The sequence below is a fragment of the Hipposideros armiger genome, unplaced genomic scaffold, assembly GCF_001890085.2.
Source record: "Hipposideros armiger isolate ML-2016 unplaced genomic scaffold, ASM189008v1 scaffold_525, whole genome shotgun sequence".
Classification (NCBI taxonomy): domain Eukaryota; kingdom Metazoa; phylum Chordata; class Mammalia; order Chiroptera; family Hipposideridae; genus Hipposideros; species Hipposideros armiger.
Window position 1 is genome coordinate 659,599 of NW_017731875.1, and position 23,171 is coordinate 682,769.

The 23,171-nt window shown below is 38.2% G+C and overlaps 2 protein-coding genes and 1 pseudogene across 2 annotated transcripts; 2 read left to right on the forward strand and 1 right to left on the reverse strand.

The window, feature by feature from the left end:
* The first annotated feature begins 1,593 nt into the window (after positions 1 to 1,593).
* LOC109396495 (olfactory receptor 52H1-like) lies at positions 1,594 to 2,562 on the forward strand (annotated as a pseudogene).
* A 5,476-nt stretch (positions 2,563 to 8,038) lies between these two features.
* On the reverse strand, positions 8,039 to 8,989 carry LOC109396496 (olfactory receptor 52B2-like). Its single transcript, XM_019668355.1, has one exon. The coding sequence runs from the start codon at positions 8,987 to 8,989 to the stop codon at positions 8,039 to 8,041; it is 951 nt and encodes a 316-aa protein (XP_019523900.1).
* Positions 8,990 to 18,075: 9,086 nt separating this feature from the next.
* On the forward strand, positions 18,076 to 22,340 carry LOC109396497 (olfactory receptor 52H1-like). Its single transcript, XM_019668357.1, has 2 exons — positions 18,076 to 18,120; positions 21,366 to 22,340. The coding sequence occupies exons 1-2, from the start codon at positions 18,076 to 18,078 to the stop codon at positions 22,338 to 22,340; spliced, it is 1,020 nt and encodes a 339-aa protein (XP_019523902.1).
* The last annotated feature ends 831 nt before the right edge of the window (positions 22,341 to 23,171 follow it).

Genomic DNA, 23,171 nt, shown 5'->3' on the forward strand with positions numbered 1-23,171 from the left:
AACGTGTGTGTCACTTATGATTCTTGCATCCTCCTTAGGAGCCAAGGATTGCTTACTCAGCAAGCTCTCCACCCTCACCTAGAAAGTGACCCTCTAAACTGCCCTTCTTCCATCCCACTCCCCAGGAAAACACAGTTCACGCCAGTCACTCTAGGCAATTCTTCCCTTCAGACCTCCACCCATCCTTGAACATTGCTATAGAACTATCCACTTATCTGGTACCCATTCCCCATCCATTCTTCCATATTTATAACCTCTCCGTCCTGAAAATATCTGATCCAGGCTTACCTCCTCAATGCCACCTTCTCAGACTCACAGTTTCTCAGTTTAATATTTTATACACAGCTTAGGCTTCCTTAATATATAGAATTGAATCTCAGGCCTTGCCCCATATGGTGTTAATTTCTTCCTCTCCTTTGGGAGCAGAGATTCTTCTCCCTTTGTGTATCCTTCCCTTCTTCAGCCCCAAATCTCTCCACCACTTAAGCAACTATGCCTCTGTTCAACACAAAAATCTAAGGCACATAGGGATATGCTTTGGCATAGAGCCAGATAAAAGCGATCCATTGGTAGATACTCTGAGCACCTAAGGATGGGAGGTAATCAGCACCAATGCAGAGGCTCCTAGTCTGAAAGTTTTCATATTTTCAAGAGAGCAATCTGGTAGCCTGAAATGAAGAGAAGGGTTTGCAAGATATTGAAAGAACCCAAAATTCTTATTTTATGGTTTCAGTTAGTGATTAAGATGACTTGAGTAGATGAGGAAGCAAAGAGGAAATGTAGTTGGCACATCGAACAAGCGTTTCTAAAAATGATCATAACAGCTGGCAGATGAGATATAGGGACTGAAGGAGGACAAAAAGTCACAGTCAACCCTCAGATCACTATGTTTCAGCAGTAGGAAAATGATGTGATGTCGAAGCAGGGTAGTGGATCAGGAAGTTGGCAGGTGGAAGAAGATAATGAGTCTTGGAGAATTGTTCACAGAAGAGTTGACAGAAGAATGTTTATATGGAGACTTTCTTCCAGATATTGGAGAGGTGAGGGTAAATTCTGGGCAGTAGTAAATTGGTTCACCAGAGTCCTAATGATACACTGGCATTAAAAAATGCAGGTTTGCTAACTCACACATGGCCCCATTATGTCCTTAAATGGATGCTTTAGTAAGATATTCCTGAGACCCACATCAGGAATGATCAAATATCATGCCCAACATGATGGCTGAGTCCAGTATTCACATCCTTGAGAAATCTCAGACTGAGTTACTTGGTGAGGGCAAGACAATCTTGGAATTTTAGTTGACAGCAAAAGACCAATATGCTCCTAGGTCATAGATCTGTTGGGAGATTGTCCCAATATAGTAACAATACAGTTATGGTAATGTCTATAGATGGGGAGTTATTGGTTTAATTGAGGTCTCTTGGGAGCTTTTGGTAAATGCTTTAGAGGGTGTGACAAGAAGTAGATTGCATTTTTTTTTCTAGTGTGTGTTAGGTGATAGAAAGGGAGGGATCCTAGTTGTGGAAAAGACTTGAAGGGAATTTATGGATAGTCAGTCTGAGGAATCAAATGGGACATTTTTGTCCTCAGGAAATGACAATCAAGATGACGGCCACATTGAAATTTACAAAATTCAATCCAGACTCCTTCATTTTGGTGAGGATCCCAGAACTGGAGTAGTTTCACGTCTGGATTGGAATTCTTTTCTGTATGGCCTACATTGTGGCCTTGCTTGCAAGTAATGGTATCCTTCTCTACCTCATCACTATGGACCACAGCCTCCATGTACCCATGTTCTTCTTCCTCTCAATGCATGGCCTCTGCAGACCTCATATTATGCACCACATGTGTCCCCCAAACCCTTGGCATACAATGGTTGAAAGCTCAGAAAATCACATTCCCTGGCTGTCTCTCCCAGTTGTTCTTTCTCCACTTCAGCTTTTTACTGGGCTCAGCCATCATGTCAGGTATGATATTTGATCATTATATGGCCATTTGTTCCCCTTTGAGGTACACTAGTGTCTTGACACCTGGAATGATTGTCAAGATCATGGTGGGTATTTTTGGCCTGAGCTTTAGTGTCATTTTGCCTGTTGCTTTCCTGGTGATGTGTCTGCCATTCTGCAGGACACTTATCATCTTCCACACATGCTGTGAGCATATAGGGGTGGCCAGACTCACTTCTGTTGACATCTCCATCAATATCTGGTATGGCTTTGCTGTGCCCATAATGACTGTTATCTGAGACCTGATCTTCATTTGTATTTCCTACACTCTCATTCTTCATGCTGTTTTTCTACCTTCCATCCAGAGGTGCCCATCAGAAAGACTTCAGCACCCATGGTTCTCATGTTAGTGTTGTTCCCATATTCTACACACCAGCCATGTTCTCTGTCCTTACTCATCACTTTGGCCACCACATCTCTCATATGTTTCCTATCACATATGCCAGCCTCTATGTGGCAATCCCTCCTGCATGCAATCCCATTATTTATGGTATAAAAACAAAACAGATTAGGGACAAGGTTATCCTTCTAATTCTTTCCTAAAGGGATACAGTGACCTGGGGATGAGAACATGGAGAAAAAGATTGAGGGAAGTCAAGTAATCATATTCATTTAATAGAATTTCTTATGTAAATCAGTAGCAGGAAACCCTTCAATAATGGATCCAATTCTTATGGATTTCAAGATATCAATTCTGTTGAAGAAAATTGTTTGTAGAATTAGAGGGAGAGAGGTAAGGATTTTTCAAATCCCAAGAAAATGATAGGCATCATATGGAAGTAAGAGCATCTATGATTTTCTACCATGAAAAGCATAAATGCACACAATTTTTACTCTTCCTTTAGTCCTTTTATCCTGTTGCAATTTCTTCTTTTCAGAATAAAAGAAAAAAATAGTACTTAGTTCATTGGCTTATTGTGGGGTTAAATCTGTTTAACACACAGTAAGCTCACAAATTCAATAACCATCTGTATGCTGGTGGTTACTGAAGTCTAAAGCCCTATCTCTAATTCTTTTTTTGTCCCATATAGCCAACTGTCTACTTGATATCTCCTCTTGGATATCTCACTGAAACTTCAAAATCAACATGTTCAAAAATATTATCATCTTTTCTTTCCTCACAATCAACACATTCTCTTGAATAATCTATCTTACTAAATGGTATGGAATTCAACTAATTTCCCATGTCAAAGCCTATTCTCCTTATCCCATTTATTTTCTTTAATTATTTAAAAATTAATTTGCTATTGGTTGTGTCTTCTGAATATCATTAAATTTATTCACATGTTTGACTTTAAATATGATCATCACACTCTCTTTGTCCTGAATTTTTTTAGCAGCCTCATTTAGAAATTTGCTGCCTCTAAACCTTGTTCTCCCCATCCATTTTTTTTTGTCAGAAAGTAGAGTTTTCTTACTAAACTCCAACCTAGATCATGCCAATCCTCTACTTAAAATAATTTAATAGTTCCCCATTTTGTTTGGAATAAACCCCAAGCGTCCTAACATATCTTTAAAGCCTTTTATGGCACAATTTGTGTTAACTGCTTATTGCTTGGTGTCCACTGACTCCACTCTCCCCTTCCGTCTCACTCTTTCCCTCATAAACTTTTTATGTTAACAACCACCATGTACTTCTTCTGGCTTTTCAAATAAACTATGTTCTCTTTTCCTTCTGGACCTTCATACATGCTATTTCCTCTGGAATCTGAAGTTTAGCTTAAACTTGGGTAGGAATGAAAATGAGGGGAAACGATTTTTCAATCCCTTTTTATTGTTATATTTCATATCCACTAAGATGGCTATAATATTTTAAAAAGTAAAATGGTGAGGGTATAGAGAAATGGTAACCTTAATACATTGTTAGTGGGAATGGAAAATGGTGCAGCCTCTGAAAAACAGTTGGGTAGTTCCTCAAAAAGTTAAATATAGAATTATCATAAGACCCAGCAATCCTCCTTCTAGGTATATAACAAAAAAATTGAAGACAGATGTTCAAACAAAAACTTGTAAATGAATGTTTATAGTAGCATTATTTGTAATAGCCAAAAAAGTGGAAACAACTTATATCAAATGGGTGTCAACTAATGATTCATCAGTTATATCTAAATATGTTATATCCAAACAATGAACTATCATTCATCCATAAAAGGGAATAAAGTTCTGATATATAATACAGCATGGTGGATCTGGAAAACATAATGCTAAGTGAAAGAAACCAGACACAAAAAGCCACATGCTGCATGATTCCACTTATGTCAAAGTCCAGAATAGGCTAATCCTTAGAAACAGAAGGTAGATGAGTAGTTGCCAGTGATTGGAGGAGTGTGAAATGGGAGGGACTGCTTAGTGAATATGAGGTTTCTTTTGGGAATGATGAAAATCTTCTGGAATTAGATAATGGTGATTGCTGCACAAGATTGCAAATGTACTAGAAACCACTACATTGTACCCTTTAAAATGGATAAAAATGGTGCATTTTATATTATATGAATCTTACCTTACTAAAACAGTTAAATATGCTCCATATCATACAAATAATATATGAAGTACATACAGTTAACAAGTCTGTTCGATTTCACTTACTGTTTTATCTCTCAGTGTGGCAGAATTTCTCTAACACAGAGACCTCTTTTTCTCACATCCTTTCTGTGTTAAACCAAAACCACAATATTCAGGCTCTTTCTAGTCCCAGTGTGCCAGGCCTACCAAAAGCTACAACAAATGGTGAGCTGGAGACTGTCCATACTGGCTCATGATAGCCAAGTGTTAAATTTTCAGAAATGTTATGAACAGGTCAACATCATATTAGTAGCTTGAAATTAGCCACAGAGGGAATACCTATACCTTGGAAATCAACAAATCTACAAATCAACCCCTCCAATGCCAGTAGTTAAACATTCACTAGCACACCACTGGCTACAATCCTTTTGAAGCCCAACTCACAGGCCTGAGTGTGGCCCAGGCCATGACCTCACACATTATATGGCTACACTTGAGCTTCAGCCACTCTGTTGGGCTCTATTTCTTCTGGACTCTTCGGTCATTTTTTTCTCTAATGACCCTTTGTATTCCTAAGCTTGGTAGTATTATTGCTGATGGTGGGAGTGTAGCACATTACTTTATTGTACATTATGATTTATATAGGCCCTTTTAGGTATATGGATTTGTGTCGCTACAGAAAATTGAGTGGGAAGGAAAGACAGGGATAAATATATAGGGCCAGCAATCACCCAAGACTTATAGGGTTGAGTTTTATGGAAGTAGAAGAGCCTTTATACTGGAAGTTTGTACTGAGCTTGTGTTGGGTTTTAAATATTCATGTTATCAATTTTATCTTGAATGTGCACACCAAATGTTCTGGATGAGAGACAGATTCCCATTATTCACTTAAAAAGCAAATAATAATCATGTGGTTTCCTAAACCCAATTCTTACCTGTAGGGTTATATAGTGAAGGCCAGATTAACTGTCATATGCATATGAAACCTGTTTTATAGTCAAGGAACAAGTAAAAATGCGTTTCCTCTGCTTAGAAAAGAGACTATTCCTCCCCTCCCTGCCTCCCACCTTCTGAGAAAATTTCCTTGGAGAATAATGGGAAATCAGTCTCTCTAGGGAAAAGATAAGAACATTGTCTCCAGCTTTAAAACCCAACCATGTTGTTATACTTCTGGAGTTAGGTAAATGTCTCTGGCGTTCTCTCACTATTGTTACCTCACTAACTATAATTGCAAATTAATTTCCCAAGACTCAGTCTTAGTCCAGGATCTCAAGATTTTGGCAAAATTCATGCAGAAAGTGCAACTCACAAAAAACACAAAAATATTTTACCGATACTTCATCATATGCTAGAAATCTGAGCAGACAGCTGAGAAGTAGGAAGTTTCATGGTTATGGAGTAAGGTAAAATTCCCACAGGGGTTTTTGAGGGCTGTGAAGTGCACGACTGGCTCACACTGCCGGGATCATGGACAGTGCAGATGCAGACTTGCACCTCAATAGTGTCTGTCTGTTGTCATATTCTTTCTAAAGCAGGTGCACACCTGACGGGGGGGGGGGGGGGGGAAAGCTGTGGGAGGTGACTTCACAGTCGTTAGATGAACCCTGGTAGGAAAAGAAAGGAGGAGGGAGCTAGAAGGACTTTGCCATAACAAAGGACAGGGTTTTGTTTTTAACTTTTTACCTTAAGAAGGGTGAAAGCTCATATCAGGGAACATAATGACATTAACGATAGTGACACAACACATTTGTACAGAATTTTATAATTTCTAAAGTGCTTTAGCATTGACTTTCTCAGTGGGTCCCATACAACAGCCTTGTGAGATAGATGTTAAGGGGTTTAAAAAGAAGGTCGCTCAAACACAAATTAGGAGGGTTACATAGGTCACCCAACATCCCAGGCAGTTTATGTATCCAAACACTTTATTTAATTAACTCGTCCTTTTAAGAATCCTTCCAAATCATGTACTTACAGCAGAAAATTTCATTTGTATATGTGGTGCTATCTAGTATCATCAGATATTCCCATTTGTATTACAAGATTGTTTAGGTCTTTTGTGAACAAGATGAGTTAGAACAGAGAGCGTCTATGTTCCCCTATTTGTATACCATTTTGGTGTTCACTTTTTCTAATTTGTATTCATCATAGCTGTTGGGGAAGACACATAGAGATCTAAAATTTAAATAGTAGATGAAGAAGAAGTGTTTTATAAATATATTTTTGTTTGGCAGAAATAGAGATGTTATCATTAAATACTGAAGAACTCTGTGTACATTTAAAATACTAGTTTGTATGTCCATGAGTACACACTTTTTTTTAAATTAAAATTTATTGGGATGACAATGGTAACATTACATAGGTTTCAAGCGTACAATTCTGTAAATACATCATCTATATATCATATTGTGTGTTCACCACCCAGAGTCAGTTCTCCTTAAATCACCATATATTTGACCCTGTTTACACTCTTCTACCACCCACCTCCCCCCTTACCCTCTGGTAACCACTAAACGTGGAAACAACCAAGGTGTGTCCTTTGATAGATGATTGGATACAGATGTAGTTTACGAGGTCTGAAAATTAAATTCACAAACTCATCCTAGAAAAAGTGTTACATACCTCATTGCTGAATATTACTACTGTCACCTTTGAAGTACACCCCTTAGGAAGCTATGCACTGATGCCAGTGCCTAATCCACCCTTCAAAGCAATTTTAGAACTCTTTCTGGAATGGCCATCAGAGCTGTCATCATATTACCCTTGATGTCCTGAAAGTCATCAAAATGTTTTCCTTTCAATATTTCCTTTATCTTTGGGTTAAGAAAGATGTCATTGGAGGCTAAATCAGGTGAGTAGGGAGGGTGTTCCAATACAGTTATTTGTTTACTGGCTAAAAACTCCCTCACAGACAGTGCCGTGTGAGCGGGTGCATTGTCATGATGCAAGAGCCATGAGTTGTTGGCGAAAAGTTCAGGTCGTCTAACTTTTTCACGCAGCCTTTTCAGCACTTCCAAATAGTAAACTTGGCTAACTGTTTTTCCAGTTGGTGCAAATTCATAATGAATAATCCCTCTGATATAAAAAAAGGTTCGCAACATAGTTGCAACAAGTTTGTAAACTTAATTGGCAGACCTCATATATACACAATGGAATACTACTCTGCCATAAGAAAAGATGAAATAGTGCCATTTGCGACAACATGGATGGATCTTGAGATTATTATGCTAAGCAAAATAAGTCAGATAGAAAATGTTGGGAATAATATGACTTCACTGGTATGTGGGACATAAAACTGAAAGCAACAAAGGAATAAGACAAAGAAGCAAAAACTCATGAACACAGAATACACATATTTTAAAGAAATTATTTACCTTTGAAATAAAGGACTATACAATTTGGATCATCCCAATTTAATGAAAAAACAAATTTCATAGCCAGTAGAGCCTGTCCTAAATGGCAGCTATGTTTTTTCTTTCCTAATAGACTCTTCCTTCTTGCCTGTAAGAAACCACTTTGAGATCCAGGCAACCTCAGCAACACTTCCCTTTTGAAGAAAATGCAAGGGCCACTCGCTCACGAATCTGTTTTGTCTTTACTCCATAGATAATTGGGTTCATCATGGGAGGAACAAGAACATAGAGATTGGCCAGCAGGATGTGGACATGCTTGGGAATTTTTCGGCCAAAGCGCTGAGCAAAGACAGTGAAAACCCCTGGAACGTAGAACATGAGGATGACACAGACATGGGAACCACAGGTGCTGAGTGCTTTCAGCCGAGCATCTTGGGATGGCAACCTGAAAACTGCCTGCAGAATGAGCATGTAGGAGATGACTATTGTCACCATATCTAGCATAACACTGAGTAATGGCACAGAGATTCCATACCAAATATTGATGGTGATATCAGCACAAGCCAGCTTTGCCAACCCCATGTGTTCACAGAATGTGTGGGCAATGATGTTTGTCCGACAGAAGGGCAGACGTTTCACAAGGAAGACAATGGGGAAAACAGTTGCAAAACCCCTGAGCACTACAACACTCCCTATTTTGCCAATGACACCAAGGCTAAGAATGGTGGTGTATCTCAGTGGGTAGCAGATGGCCACATAGCGGTCAAAAGCCATGGCCAAGAGAATACCTGACTCCACTACAAAGGCAAAATGCATAAAGAAGAGTTGGGTTACACAACCACCAAAAGAGATGTTCACGTCATCAAACCAGAAGATGCTCAGGGCTTTGGGTACTGTGGACGTAGATAGAATTAGATCCCAAAAAGCCAGACAGGAGAGGAAGAGGTACATAGGTTCATGAAGACTACGCTCCACTGCCACCACACAGATGAGGATGACGTTTCCTAGCACAGCCACCAGGTACATCAGGAAGAACGGGATGGAGATCCACATGTGTCGCTCCTTCAGGCCAGGGATGCCAGTGAGGACAAACATATCATAATTGACAGTGGAATAGTTGGGAGCTGACATGCCTGAATTATGGTACGAGACTTCTATCACTTATCTGTAAGGACAAAGTAAGTTAGAGAGCTAGCCTGACACAACCAACTAGCATATATTGATTAACTTGCAGTGGGCTCAGATCTGCTATGTAAAATCTCAGTTAATGAGTTCCCACCTACTCAGAGGTGTTAAGTATGAACCCAAATGTGTGCATTAATCTACTTTGAAGAGAAGGATTCCAAAGATTCAAAGTGGGATCAAAGGATTTTAAAAAGATGCTTCCAAGGAAAATCCTGAGGCCGGTACTATTTTCTCACACAATTGACATAAACTTAAAATGATGGTCTTACAAAATTTTAAAACCTGTAATAATCTATTGTATTCTCTGACTAAACATTTTAAGACAAGGAAGGATTTTTAAATTTTTATAAAGAATATAAAAAATGAATAGAAACAAAAAAGTTTTTGTTGAACTAAACAATTCTGTTGTCTAGCACATACATTTACCTAATCAATTATTGGTTTATTGATTACCTAAGCATCTACTGATTACCTACCATGTGTACAGAGATATGAACATGTGCATAAAAGGGGAAAAGGAGTTCAAAGCCTACAAAAGTTCTGCACTTAGAGCTATAATCTATGCCAACCATGGTGTCAATACAGGTGTTTTCAGTTTGTCTGTTTAATACATTGATTACAGATATCTGTTTTTGAAGTTTCATTAATGAAAGATTTTATTAAATTATGGAGAACTGCTACATTTAGGGAGGCAGCTACTTGAGAATGGGTGGAGCTGCAGTTATAGCACACGATGAATACTGTTTTTGAAATTCAGGATGAGACTCTGTACTGAAGTTTACCCAGATTATTCAAAATATTATATTTCTATCCCAGGGTTTTCTTTATTAATACACCCTAATTTCATTACTTTAAAGAAGCATGATCTGAAATAAGTAACTCGAACAATTCAAAAATATAAATCATAGATATAAGTAGATACTGCTACCAACCACTTCTTATTTAAACTCTTTTAAAAATAGATTTAATATATCTTTCCTTGATGGTTTTTAATTTCTTAAAGTTTTATTTTTGTGTGTGTTCAAGGACTGAATTTAAATACAATTAGTAAACAAGGAAATTTTGTCCTTCAGGGAACACAGTGCAGTTGATCTCCTCAAATCTCCCCTCCCGGAGATTTTTCGAAACCTCCCAACCTCATGCTACATGGGTTTCATCACTGAAAAAGGAAGTTATAATGGAATTTGCCATTTAAAGAAGATCAAAATAACATGTCCAACCTTGCCATCATTTTAAATAGACTAAAAATTAATAAATAATCTTCATCAAAAAGGAAATTAATTTTCTCATTAACAAACAAAACATCCTTTTTATTCTGTATCAGGAAAGACCAACATACACAAAGATAGCATAATTATTTTGATTTAAAAAATAAACACTATTTAAAATTTACCATTTATTATTAAATTGAAAAGAGATTACAAAAATGCTTGCGCTTAGTGTCATTGTTGAACAATAACAATGATTTACAAATATATATTTGCATAGATAAGATGTCTTGTAGATAAAACATCAAGACATAACAATTTGTTATATCTGGATAGTGAACTAGTGATTACTTTTATTTCATTTTATCTGATAATTTTTATTTTTCTATCATATGGAAAAATTATATTATTTTATTACTGTCAAATATATGACAATATGATGAAGTTCATTTTGCTGTTAAATTAAGTGCTAAAAGTTTAGACTTGATTCATTAGAAGTTATTTAATTCATATCTTCAACCGTTAAAGGACTTTACCTACCGTATTTGCTGGCGTATAAGACGACTGGGCGTATAAGACGACCCCCTAATATTTCCACTCAAAATATAGAGTTTGTTATATGGTCGGCTGTGTGCGATTTTGCGAGTGTGGTAAAATCGCATAACAGCAAAATCGCATAACAGCCGAGCATACACCCAGCAGCGCTGCTGATGCCTGAACGGTATGTGGAATGAAGTGGGCGGGCATCGGGAGGCCACTATGGCACGGGGCAAGCACTATGGGCAGTCTATCTGAAGTGTACCTGGCGTATAAGATGACCCCCCACTTGGAGGCATATTTTTCAGGGCCAAAAAATTGTCTTATACGCCGGCAAATACGGTAATATCCCCTCTAATCCACAGTAATCTAATTTTCTCTTGGACTAGCTCCAGACTCATGAGGCATCTGAAGTTATCCTTTGACTTTCAAAACCCATTGAGAAGTCTGGTACTGATTACGAGCACCTCAAACCTTCATTGCTGCAAAAGCATGCGTGGCAAAGGATAGGGAGTTACGTTTACCAAAGAAAAGAGGTGCGTATGGAAAAATATATAGTTGTTCTTTACTTCATAGGAAGACATCTTCCTAATGTTATTTAACGTTAAAAACTAGAGCATGTCCATACTTACAAAGATTAACTTGCTGAGCAAAATTCCATTTCTGATATGGTGTCTCAAGCTTTTAAAGTACAAGAAGCTGTATGTGTGAGCCCAGACTTCATGGGCAACTAGGAAGTCAAAGTCAGGATTCAGCCACCCATAGAGAATAAGATTTGAGAAGAACCCACAGAACACCTAACTTCCTTAACCTACACGTTTTCTCTTTCCCCAGACCACCCACTCAGGCACGTCTCAGATTTGGAGTCCCGCTTTGACTGAAAGTGACTTAAAAAATCAGAGCACTCTGTTGAAACAGACCCTGTAAAAAAGCCCCAGGCTGCTGGAGTTCGCATCATACATGTTTGCCTGAGTAGATCATCATAGTGGCAAAGTATCAGTGGGGGAGGCTCAGGGAGCAAGGTACAGGAGTGGACATTTTTCCTGGGAAAGAGCACAAGAAGGCTGAGCCCATAGGGCTGGAAAAAATGCTGCCGGGGGAGCAGGCGAAATGCAGATCCAGAGTGAGAAGCATGGGGAAGGGCAGGCAAACACGTACACTGGAAACAGTTACTCTGCCTCCTGACCATGTGGCCAGTCCACAGACACAGGAATGACTTCTTGCAGTCTACACCAATAGAATAACTGCTATGCGTCTGTGCGTCTAAGTTCCCCAGAAATGTTCCATCTGCTACCTGTGTAGCTTAGTTCACTTACCTCCATCTATTCTCTCAACCACAGAAGGGAGACTCCCCACTGCACAGAAGGTAGAATGAACCTGGACCATTAAGTGCTCTTGGAAAGTCTCAAGGGGCTGGGTGACCTCTGGGACTTGGTGCCTGGTCCTGCCTCCAGGTAAACTGCTGATAGGGACAAATGGGTGAAGAAAATACTTAATTCTTTTTCTGTTGAGCTGCCAATAACACCTTGATTGTGTACTGACTGGTGAGCCCCATAGAGGTGTCTAGGGCACAACATTTAAGGAAGCACTTAGGACCCTGAGAGTCAATGCCTCATTAATTTTGCATCCTGGGCCATCTCACTAGCTGTTCCCTAGTCCCAGTTCTGGAAGGAGCATTATTTAATTCATTCCTGCTTCCTTTCAGCATACCTAGCTCCACATCGTCTCTTTCTGGACTACAGTGAAAGTTTCCAAAATAATTTTTCTGTCTCTAAAGCATCACTCAAAGTGCATCTCACTGCATTCCAGTAGCAAGTCCACATGACAGCCATATGGAACTTTACAATATGTCAGTTTCATTTTGTCACACTCCCAAGTGAAACCTTTCATCAGCCCATTCATCCCTTAGCCTTTAAAATAAGATCCAAGTTCCAAAGCACAAGGAACAGTGTCTGCTTGCCTCCCGAAGCCCTTCTGATCTCCCCCTTTCCCTCCTCTCAGCCCATTCACATCCAGATTGTGCCCACGTCAAGGTGCAGACAGTTCGTCAACTCGCACTATGTTCTCATTAGCTTCTTCACATTTGAAATAATGTTCTCTTTGCCTTGAAAATGCCTATTTTCCCTTCAAAACACAGTTTTAATATAAAATTCTTGACCATCCTGTTGCTCTCTCCTAATTATATCAGCTCCTTCCTTTGTGTCTTTACAGCTCCCTCTATTTTTTTAGATCATATTTCTTGTCACTCTGTACTGAAATTGCCTGCTTCTGCGTGTGTTTTCCCACAAATCTGTGATTTCCTTGAGGACGGTAAAAATTGCCTTAGCCATATGTGCATTCAGAGCACCTGTTACACAGTAATTATAATAAAATAAAATTAAAAAGACTGACTGTCATGTAATGCCCCACATAATGTGCAAAGTGCCTTACATACAACATCACAATCCATCCTCAAGTCTTATGAGATAGGTAAGATCTCCATGTATACATGAGGCCTGGTGGAGTTGGCAATTGCAGCCAGCAGTCAGGGTCTGGCCTCAAGCCCTTTCCCCTCCTCCTCTTCTGTGCTTTCCTGCAGACTGCCTCCACACACAGTGGTTGGATGAATGCATAAAGGAATAAATGGCAAGCTGGGGCAGGGGACATGCTGTTAAGCTCTATGTCAACTTTCAAAATAGTAGTTCCTTAAAACTATCTATTTATGTACTAAAAAAGGTTATTTATGTACTAAAAGAGGTTTCTATTGCTCATAACTTGTTATACCTCAATTCTTTTTTTTTTAAAGTATGAGCCACAAGTGAAAAACAAAATACCTGTTTCTAAGAAGCTTACATTCATATCTTCCTCCATCTTGCCTAAGGCCCTTTGCACATATTTTTCTCTGGGTCTGGAATGTTCTCCCCTTTCCTTAACCTACTGGAGATAATATAGTATAAAGTGAAATAGAAGTAGGGTTTGGGAGTCAGACTATCTAAGTAGAAAATTCTCCACTTAATAGCTGAACAATTTAGATAAATTTTCTGTGTCATTTTTCTCACCTGTAATATGGAAACAATAAGGGGGTGTACTGCATTGGCAGGGAATAAGGACTAAATTTGATAATGTTTCTAAAGGGTTTGGCTCTCTACTTGACACATTCAAGAGCCCAATCAACATTATTTATTTTATTAGCTTTTAGTTAAAATTAACGTTGTCTTTCAAATATCTTTTGAAAGAATCTTTTCTTATCTCCCCCAGGCTTGATCAAATACATTTGTTATTTACTTTCTTGACACTCTATGAATTTCCATAACAGTTATAAAGGTAGTGATTTTTTTACCCATATTATCTATTGATTATTTGACTGGTGTATGTCTTCCTCAATGAATTGAATACTGCATGAGCCCAACAGCAGAACTGACAAGGAAATAAAGATGACGACTAAAGGAGGAAAGTAGTTCTAAAGATAGTTTGCAGTCTAAAGCGATAGGACTGGCAGGTGTATCTGTAAGGAGCTTTATATGAAAGTTCAAATATTTGATCAATATGACTGATTTATGATAATCAGGGCATTCCCTTTTTAGGCTTGCATCAGAAAGTAGAACATGTACCCTTCCTTCCATAGATCCATTTGCATTTTCATACTAAAGTAGCCATTTTATATATTTACAAAAGTGATTGAATATTTATAACATTAACCAAAGAACCCACAGAGACATGCAAATCCTCTCTCTCTCACACACACAATAACCACACAGAGCTGTCACTGTAGATGGCTTGAGCAGCAGTGGAGAGAGTTCTTGCCATTTCAAAAGTCCTGGGGGACTCTGCTTGCTAAAGATACTGCCTGTCCTAGAAGACCTGAAACTGCAGGGATTCAGTCCGCCCCAGCCTTTGGGACCTCAGAACCTCAAGAGCTAGAGCTCTGGGATGTGCCTCACTGTGCAGTCCACAGCTCACTTGGGTTTGTGGCTATGGTTTCGCAGGGGCCCACAAGCTTGAGTGTCCTCTCTGTAGTCCAAGGAGATGCATAAAAGGATTGGCCACTTGATGGTGCTGTTTCTGTTCATTTCTTGGCCCTCACCAAGGGCTGGGGTTTGGAGAATATTAGATGTTGGGCAAGGCAGGCAAGGCTGAAAGCCAAGGGCAGATCTCAGGCCCATATCCTGGAGGATGCTAACTGAAGGACAAACAGAGGACCTACGAGGAGCCACACGGTGAGGCTAAGAAAAGACAGAATGAACTCAGTTCAGCTTTCCCCATGAAATAGAATCTGTAGGCCTGAGGATCAGAGTTTAGAGTCTTAGGGGTTGGAATGAGGATGAATAAATAGGACAGAAGGGAACAAGAAGAACGGGGCTGTCTTGAAGACACAATTCAACAGCCAAAATCAAATGGTCTGAGAGCATAGATCCAGAAGAGCAGACTCGGACTCTCTGGTTTCCTTGCGATTAAAACCTTCTGTCATTTCTGGTTTTCTGCCATCTCTGTATATTTGCATGGGTTTATAACAATAGTGAGATTACAAATAGCTACCATGTATTGAGAGCTTAATATTTCCAGTCACTGAATTGAAGACTTTTCTGATGTATTCCCCACAAAAATTCTATGATGAAACAAGTATTTTAGGGAGATCAAATAATTTGTTTGGTATAATGAAAAAAGAGGCACAGATCAAATACAAATCCAACACACTTGACTCTAAAAATCCAAGTTTTTCAGCAGTAACAATGATATGGCTTTCTGCAGAGTTTGCCTATGATTCCACATTCTGGGTACAGGTGTAAGTGTGGTGTGTGTGTGTGTGTGTGTGTGTGTGTGTGTGTGTGTGTGTGTGTGCGCGCGTGCTTTAATTATTCATTCATCATTTTAGGCATTCATTCATTAAACTGCACTTTAATGGAACATAGAGTAAATAGAAGAATTAATAGAGGTGAAGTGGGGAGAGGTGTGGTGGAAAAAGTACAAAGGTCTCATATCAAATAGAAGCTTGCGTGCAATGATTTATACATTACTCATTTACTCAATAAGACTTAAGTGTTTTATAGAAATTGAACTAGAATTAGAAGATAAAACTATTAATATGAAAATGCCTTTACACTCAAGAATAGAAGATAGGCAAGTAAGCACAATAAACTATAAGTGCTTCCCTAAGCTATAAGTACATACTTCTGTGGGTGTGAATAAAAGGAAATATTTTGGGGGTTAAGAAAATGTTTTGTAGAAGAATTTTCACCTGAGCTGAGACAAAAGTAAGCAGTCCTAGAGATGTCTTGTTTTTCTGGATAGAAACTATTGAGAAATGTTAATAATCATGATATTATTTTTATCTTTTTTTTTTTTTTTAAAGATTTTTATTGGGGAATTGGGGGGATGGGAACAGTGCTGGGGAATTGGGGGAAGGGGAACAGACAAGTTGCTGTCGTTTTTGTTCTTCAGTCTAGTTTGGAAGATGTTGCTTCACTGGCCCAAGTTGGCACCATCATTGCGCTCTTCCCGGGCGAGGCAGATCAGTCGCCGGCTTCTGGACGGCCGCTCACTGCAGCTGCTGGCCGCTCACGCTGGCTGCTGGCTGCACACGGCAGCCCATGGCAACCCACTGCCGCAGGGGCTGTAGCCTCCGCCATCGCCAGCGACTCACGGCTGCCAATTATTTTTATCTTTAATGGAAATACCTGTAGCATCCTTGTTTGGCATATTATTGGCTTCCAGTTTGCAAAACTTTATTTTCCTTTACTTATACAGTAATAATATTTAATGGCTTCAAATATATTTTCAGAGACAGTGAGGATATTATTTTTGTCTTGACTTAGTGATATTCAATTCCAGAAATATTTTTTGAGCATCTTTTAAGTGCCACTATTGTGCGGACTTTGAAAGTATTATGGAAAAAACAACAAAAAAAGGACAAAACTACCAACATTGACATGATCTTTGCCTTTGTACAGATTATAGTCTAGAAGAGGAAATAAATATTAAACAAGCAGTTGCAAGCATGCTGAATTTTGGAAAAAGGAAACACAATTTGGAAATAGAATTTTCTTACATAGAGAGATCAGGAAGACTATTCCCAAGGAAGTCATATTTAAGCTGAATGAAAGGGAGATTAGTTGAGACTTGAATGATGACTAGAATTTAGCCTTGTTTGGAGACAGGGGTAGGGATGAGAATAGTTGTTCTAAAGCAAGGGGAGAAGTACCTGCATGGTCTCATAGTCAGGAGACTTTGACAGTGAACAAACACATGTTACCTTACCTTTATGTAGAATAGCACACATTGTCTGTTTACACTTTTATTTATCTACAACAATTGTTGTTCAGAGAAGTGCAGTAATGATACATGACAACTCATTGCTTGGGGCCATTCCAAACACTTTGCAGTATGATAGCTCATCCTTAGGGACAGGATGGTCTCATCATCACCTGGGCTTCCACTATCTCTGGACTCATTTCTGTTTATATTCAGAGAAAAATACTGAATCTCAGTGGATACTAGATAAAAATTTGAGAGAAAATAACTAAATATTATAGTTGGAACCCTGGAAATGAAATGGTAGAAGAATTTACCATGTTCTTTTTTATATAGAAATTGCTCTTAACATATATATTTTTAGAAAATTCAGGGTGTTTTTTTTCTGGCCAACATTCCTGGAGTGTAACAAGAAAGCTGAAGAGGTAGCCAGACCAAATTGTGGAGACATGTTACCTATGTTAGGGATTTCTTTTTTGAAATTCAAAAAAGGATTGGATCAATGTAATTGATTACACATGGGGGTTTATAAAGAGGAAGGTATCATTAGATCAATTTCAAATTTCTGCTTTGGGTCTTTTAGTGGATGGTATTGATAGTCTCTGAAATATTAGATACAGTAAAGAACATCAGGTATGTGAAGAAATATGATGGGTTTTAATTATAATTTTTAAAAAATTAAATTTGATGCTCCTATGAGATATCCAAAAGAGGATATCCTGAGCACAGTTTGATAGGTGTGTTTTGAAAGATCTAAATAAGAGGTAAAGAATTGGGAGCTGCCAATGTATAGCTATTAATTGGGATTTTAGGAATTCATGATATAGGTCAGGAACAGTATGGAGAGAAGAATAGGGGGCTCTAGGTAAAACCTAGAGGAATATCAGAATTTAAGAGACATAGAATAGAAAGAACAGGCAAAGGATGAGATTTGATGCCAGAAAAGTTGGAGAAAAACTCAGTGTTGTGATAAAACATTAAGAGAATGTTTCAAGACTGAGGGTACAATCAGTGTGTCAAAGTCTGCTGGGAAGTTGAGCAAAGACTGAAATGTAGGACATGGACACCACTGATGACCTTAGTGAGAGCTGCTTCTGTGGAAAGGTAAGGACAGAAATGAGATTAGCATGGGTTAAAGGGTAAGTAGGGAATGAGAGTGAAGATAATGTAGACAACTACATATTTAACTATGAATGAGACAATATAATTATTTCCTCATAGCTTAGACTGGAAGATATTTGAGCACATTTTAATAATTTAAATGCTGATGGTGCAAAATTTTTAAAAGGCAAGACATAGAATGAATGATAATGAAAGGTACCTGACAAGATGGGAAGACTAGAGATAGAAGGTAAGGGTTTGTTTTTGGCTCCAGATATAAAAGGGGCACATTTCCCAATTATATCAAGAAAAACATACAGAGAATAGATATTGAAATACACACACACACACACACACACACACACACATACACACACACACAGAAGTGATGGCTGCCTTGCGTGGTTTTATGTATAATGGCCTCTAGTTTCTCTGTGAATTAGAATAAAAGATTATCTGTTGAGAAAGAAAGAGGGAGTTGGAGGTGGTGAATATACTTAGTAGGAGAGTATGGAAACAAAAGTCGTAGAGGGAGATTGAGCTGAACAAGATTATGTTGTTGGATGACTGAGCAGTATCAAGGGTTAAATTTAAGGCTGATGATCATGAAATTATGGAAACACAAATATGTATGCTTAAGAAGTGTTTTCCATCATGACCTAGCATACTTATTAGGTTGATTAATATAGGAATTGAGTTTCGCCCCACATACCTGGTAAAAGGTCGGTAGAGCAAGGCAAGAAAAATATTTGTAAGAGAGTGGTTGAAATGAAACGATGAATCATAGGGTTTAACTTAGATAATGAGAAATGCAAAGACACCTGGACACTGAATGAATAGTAATGAAAAATTCATTTCCCTGGAGAACTCAGTGTTGTTGAAGAACAAATTGGTAATAACCAAACTGTACAATTGAACAGATATAAAATAGAATGTTCAAATGTGTGATTTATGAGGTTAGTCAATTTTGGGTTACAGCATCTCAAAGACATGGCCCTGGAATTGGATGGCTGACTTTCAGTAACAAAATAAAGCCATCCAGGATGATATTATGCTACTCATGTGTCTTCAAAGAAGAGAATTATAATAAAGTCTGTGGAAAATAATTTTAAAAAGAGGAAAAGTGGGTAAATAAGTAGATTGTTGTAAAGGGACATTATTTATTTAAAATAAGGGTGCTAAGAAGAATATCTGTAGGTGATATGACTTGACACATTCATTAATGACTGTTTCTTTTAATAATACAAAGCATCTTTTGCTTCATTTAATTTTTTTAATTTAATTTTTCTTTTTATGATTTTTACTTTGCTAGGCTTGCTATTTTTGTATTTAAATTTGTCCAAAGTACACATGTCTATCCTTTTTGTTTTATCCTTTTAGGCTCATTTTCTTTTAGGTCTTTCTCATGTGAGCAAAATATAATCAGGTTTTATTTTAAAAGAGTTCACTGATACCTATGCTTTTATTTATTTATTTAATTTTATTTATTTTATTTTTTTATTGTTAGTTTCAGGTGTACAGAACAATGCAATAGTTATCCTTTTCACCCCTCACAAAGTAACAACCCTCCTCCCCCCATCTACTGCCTTCCCACCCCCGATATCATACTTATCTATTACAATTCCATTGACTCCATTCCCACTCTCTACTCCATGTCCCGTGACTATATGTATATATAATTATAGTTGACACACAATATTATTCAACATCAGCTTCAGATATACAGTGTGGTGGTCAGGCCTCTACACCAACTATGAAGTGGTCTCCCTAACAAGACATAAGTCCATCTGACCCCTTATCCCTATGCTTTTAAATAGGGGAGTTCAAACAACCTGTATTTATAATCTTAAATATGTACTTGATTTCATGCTGGTAAATTGTTTTACGCTTTCTGTTGTTGTTTTTTTCTTAATTTTATATCTCTTGCTATCCAGGTATCATGTATATGCCATGTGTCAGATACTACACAGAGAATTTTGGTTATGTGCACAGGAGTGTAGGAAAAGATTTCTTGGGTTTGATCCCCAGCTCTACCATTTCCTCATCACATGGCCTTTGGCAACTTACTTAATTTCTCTCTGCTTCAGTTTCTATGTCTTTAAAATATGGACGATATTCTTACCTATCTCACAGGGTTGTTAAGGGTATTATAGTAGTGATTTCATGTAAAAAAGCTTTAGATTTGTGGAGTATATTAAAGATTCTCAAAAATGATTAACCCTTCTTATGGAGGTTGCTTATTTGCTTTATCTTGACCCACAGTTTAGAATATATAAATTCTGTATTTCTTCCACTAGGGGTCACCTCTGTATTGATCAAAAGCGCACTCAAACCAATTTCCTCATTAAACCCTAAGTGTGGACTAGAGGCTGAGCTGCACATCCTTTCTCATATTATCCTTTATGGTGAGGCATCACACATCATGTTCTCAGAGAACATCATGGTCCGCAAATACCAAGGCTCTACCCTGTAGAGTCAAGGTTATCAGGAAAATCAATATAAATAAATATAAATAAAATAAAAATAAATAAATAGGATAGGGTTGGTGTGCAAGACAAATTACAGCTCCAGAGTCATAGTTTCCCTAATATCTGTCTCTACATCCCCTGCCTCTTTTCAATCCTTGGCATCTCACAGTATGTTGAGGCAGTCATCTGGGTGGGACAGCGGCATCAGAGTATTGGTCATGGAATCTAATGATCTTCGCTTTGCCAGTTACTAAAGATGGGATCCTAAGTAAGATTATCTCTCAGAGTTTCAGTTTCTGTAAAAAAAAAAAAAGAGAGATAAAAATATATGCCTTAGAAGATTGTTCTAAATAATATACTTTATATGAGTCTGGCACATAGTAGACTTTTGTAATTATTAGTTATCTCCGTATTTTCCCAATTGTGCCCCACTTTTCTTATTTCTTTCTATCTCTACATGTGGTTAAGTTGTTTTTCTTTATACTCACATCTATACAGCAACAATTTACCTTGACCAAGGGAAAACTCAATCATTAAAATGGAAATAGCATTTTATGTAGTTTGAAGAAGATTCCAGAGTAACTGAACAATTAGTACCAGGGCTACCGGGTCTGGGGAATCCTTCTTAAAGAGGTGAGCAAGACGAGTATCACCCTTAATAGCAAAGGGAGGGTCTTTCCTGGCAGACAGAAGAGAGGAGGAGAGCTAGCCCTAAGGAGAGGGTGGAGGGAGAATTACCAAGCGATTCTCTCATGTTCATTATACACAATTTATTTTTAGGATACAGAAGCTATTCATCAGACCTCCTTGGCCATTTACAACCTGAGTAGCTCCAACACAGGTGACTTCACACTTCGGGGCATCCCTGGGCTTGAGCAGTGCCATGTCTGGGTCAGCGTTCCCTCCTGCTTTATTTATCTTGTGGCCATTGTGGGCAATAGTTTCCTTCTCTACCTCATTGCGGTGGAGCACAGTCTTCATGCACCCATGTTCTTTTTCCTTTCCTTGCTGGCCATGACGGACCTCATATTGTCTACCACATGTGTCCCTAAAACCCTTACTATCCTCTGGTTTGGTCCCCAGAAAATCAGTTTTCCTGGCTGCCTTACCCAATTATTCTTTTTACACTACAGCTTTGTCCTAGATTCAGCTATACTGCTGGCCATGGCATTTGACCGCTACGTGGCCATCTGCTCACCCTTGAGATACACCACTATTCTGACCCCCAGGACCGTTGTCAAAATTGCTGTGGGAGTTTCCTTCAGAAGTTTCTGTGTTTTTGCTCCATGTGTTTTCCTTGTAAATCGTCTACCTTTCTGCAGGACACATATCATCCCTCATACATACTGTGAGCACATAGGTGTTGCTCGGCTCGCCTGTGCTGATATCTCCATCAATATATGGTATGGATTTTGTGTTCCCATCATGACAGTGATTATAGATGTGATCCTAATTGTTGTCTCCTACACCTTCATCCTTTGTGCTGTCTTTCGCCTCCCCTCCCGAGATGCCCGAAAGAAAGCCCTTCGCACCTGTGGTTCCCATGTCTGTGTCATCCTCATGTTCTATATACCAGCATTCTTCTCCATTCTTGCACATCGCTTTGGGCATAATGTCTCTCATACCTTTCACATTATGTTTGCCAACCTCTATGTAATCATTCCACCTGCACTCAACCCTATTGTCTATGGAGTAAAGACCAAGCAGATCCAGGACAAAGTCATTCTTCTACTCCTTCCTAAGCGGTCCCAGTGATATATGCTTGAAGTCTGAAGGGGCAAATTCTTAGTAAATATTGAGGTAAAGACTGACCCTGTAGATAATGGCACCACAGAAAAGACAGATGAAAAAATTCCATATTAATTAGACCCATGCTTTGCTTTCTTTGAAATTTTAGGCAGAAGTCTACTCAGTCATTACAGTTGCAAAAAAAAAATTCTTAATCTAGGAAATAATAATTTTTAAAAGTTTCTGGAAACTAAAACTTTGCAATTTCTATGATTACTCTAAGATGCTTACAAATTTTTTGCTGAAAAACAATAAAATGATCAGGATCTCTTTTTCATTATAAAGATGTTTGTAAGGAATAATAATTTTTTTTCAAATTTATACATCATAGTAGTTTATTCATCATAGCAGAGCAAGGAATTTCTACTGTGATGACTCGGTGATGTTCTGGATTTTTAGTTTGGTTACTCCAATTCATTTCTAGACAGTATCAAGTACAGGTCCTGACATGTCCTTGGTGCATAAACAATGTTTATAAAATGAATGAATGACAAACAATCATGAAATTATTAAATTAAGTGTGCAGGTTTTTATCTTGGACAAAGGAGGAGGACAATGATGAAACACAAAACTCATTTTTCAATTAATCTTGAGAAAGCCAAATGAGATATGGGTGGGAAGATTTCCCTAGGAAGGAATAAACAGAGGAAGATAAATTTCTATGGCCAATAAGATGGAAAGGCTTGTACAGACTAAGATGTAGGTTTGAAACTTGCCCAATTGGAAGCACTGGTGGCCCAAACTCTCTTCTTCATTCTTGGATCTCAATAGAAATGTAGTTTCATGTCAAGCAGTGTA

Excerpts from the sequence above, each read along its gene's own strand:
- LOC109396496 (XM_019668355.1), bottom strand. The coding sequence starts at position 8,989 with ATGTCAGCTCCCAACTATTCCACTGTCAATTATGATATGTTTGTCCTC.
- LOC109396497 (XM_019668357.1), top strand. The coding sequence starts at position 18,076 with ATGGACACCACTGATGACCTTAGTGAGAGCTGCTTCTGTGGAAAG. Across the intron at positions 18,121-21,365 it reads AGAGCTGCTTCTGTGGAAAG|GATACAGAAGCTATTCATCA; the intron begins GTAAGGACAGAA and ends ATTTATTTTTAG.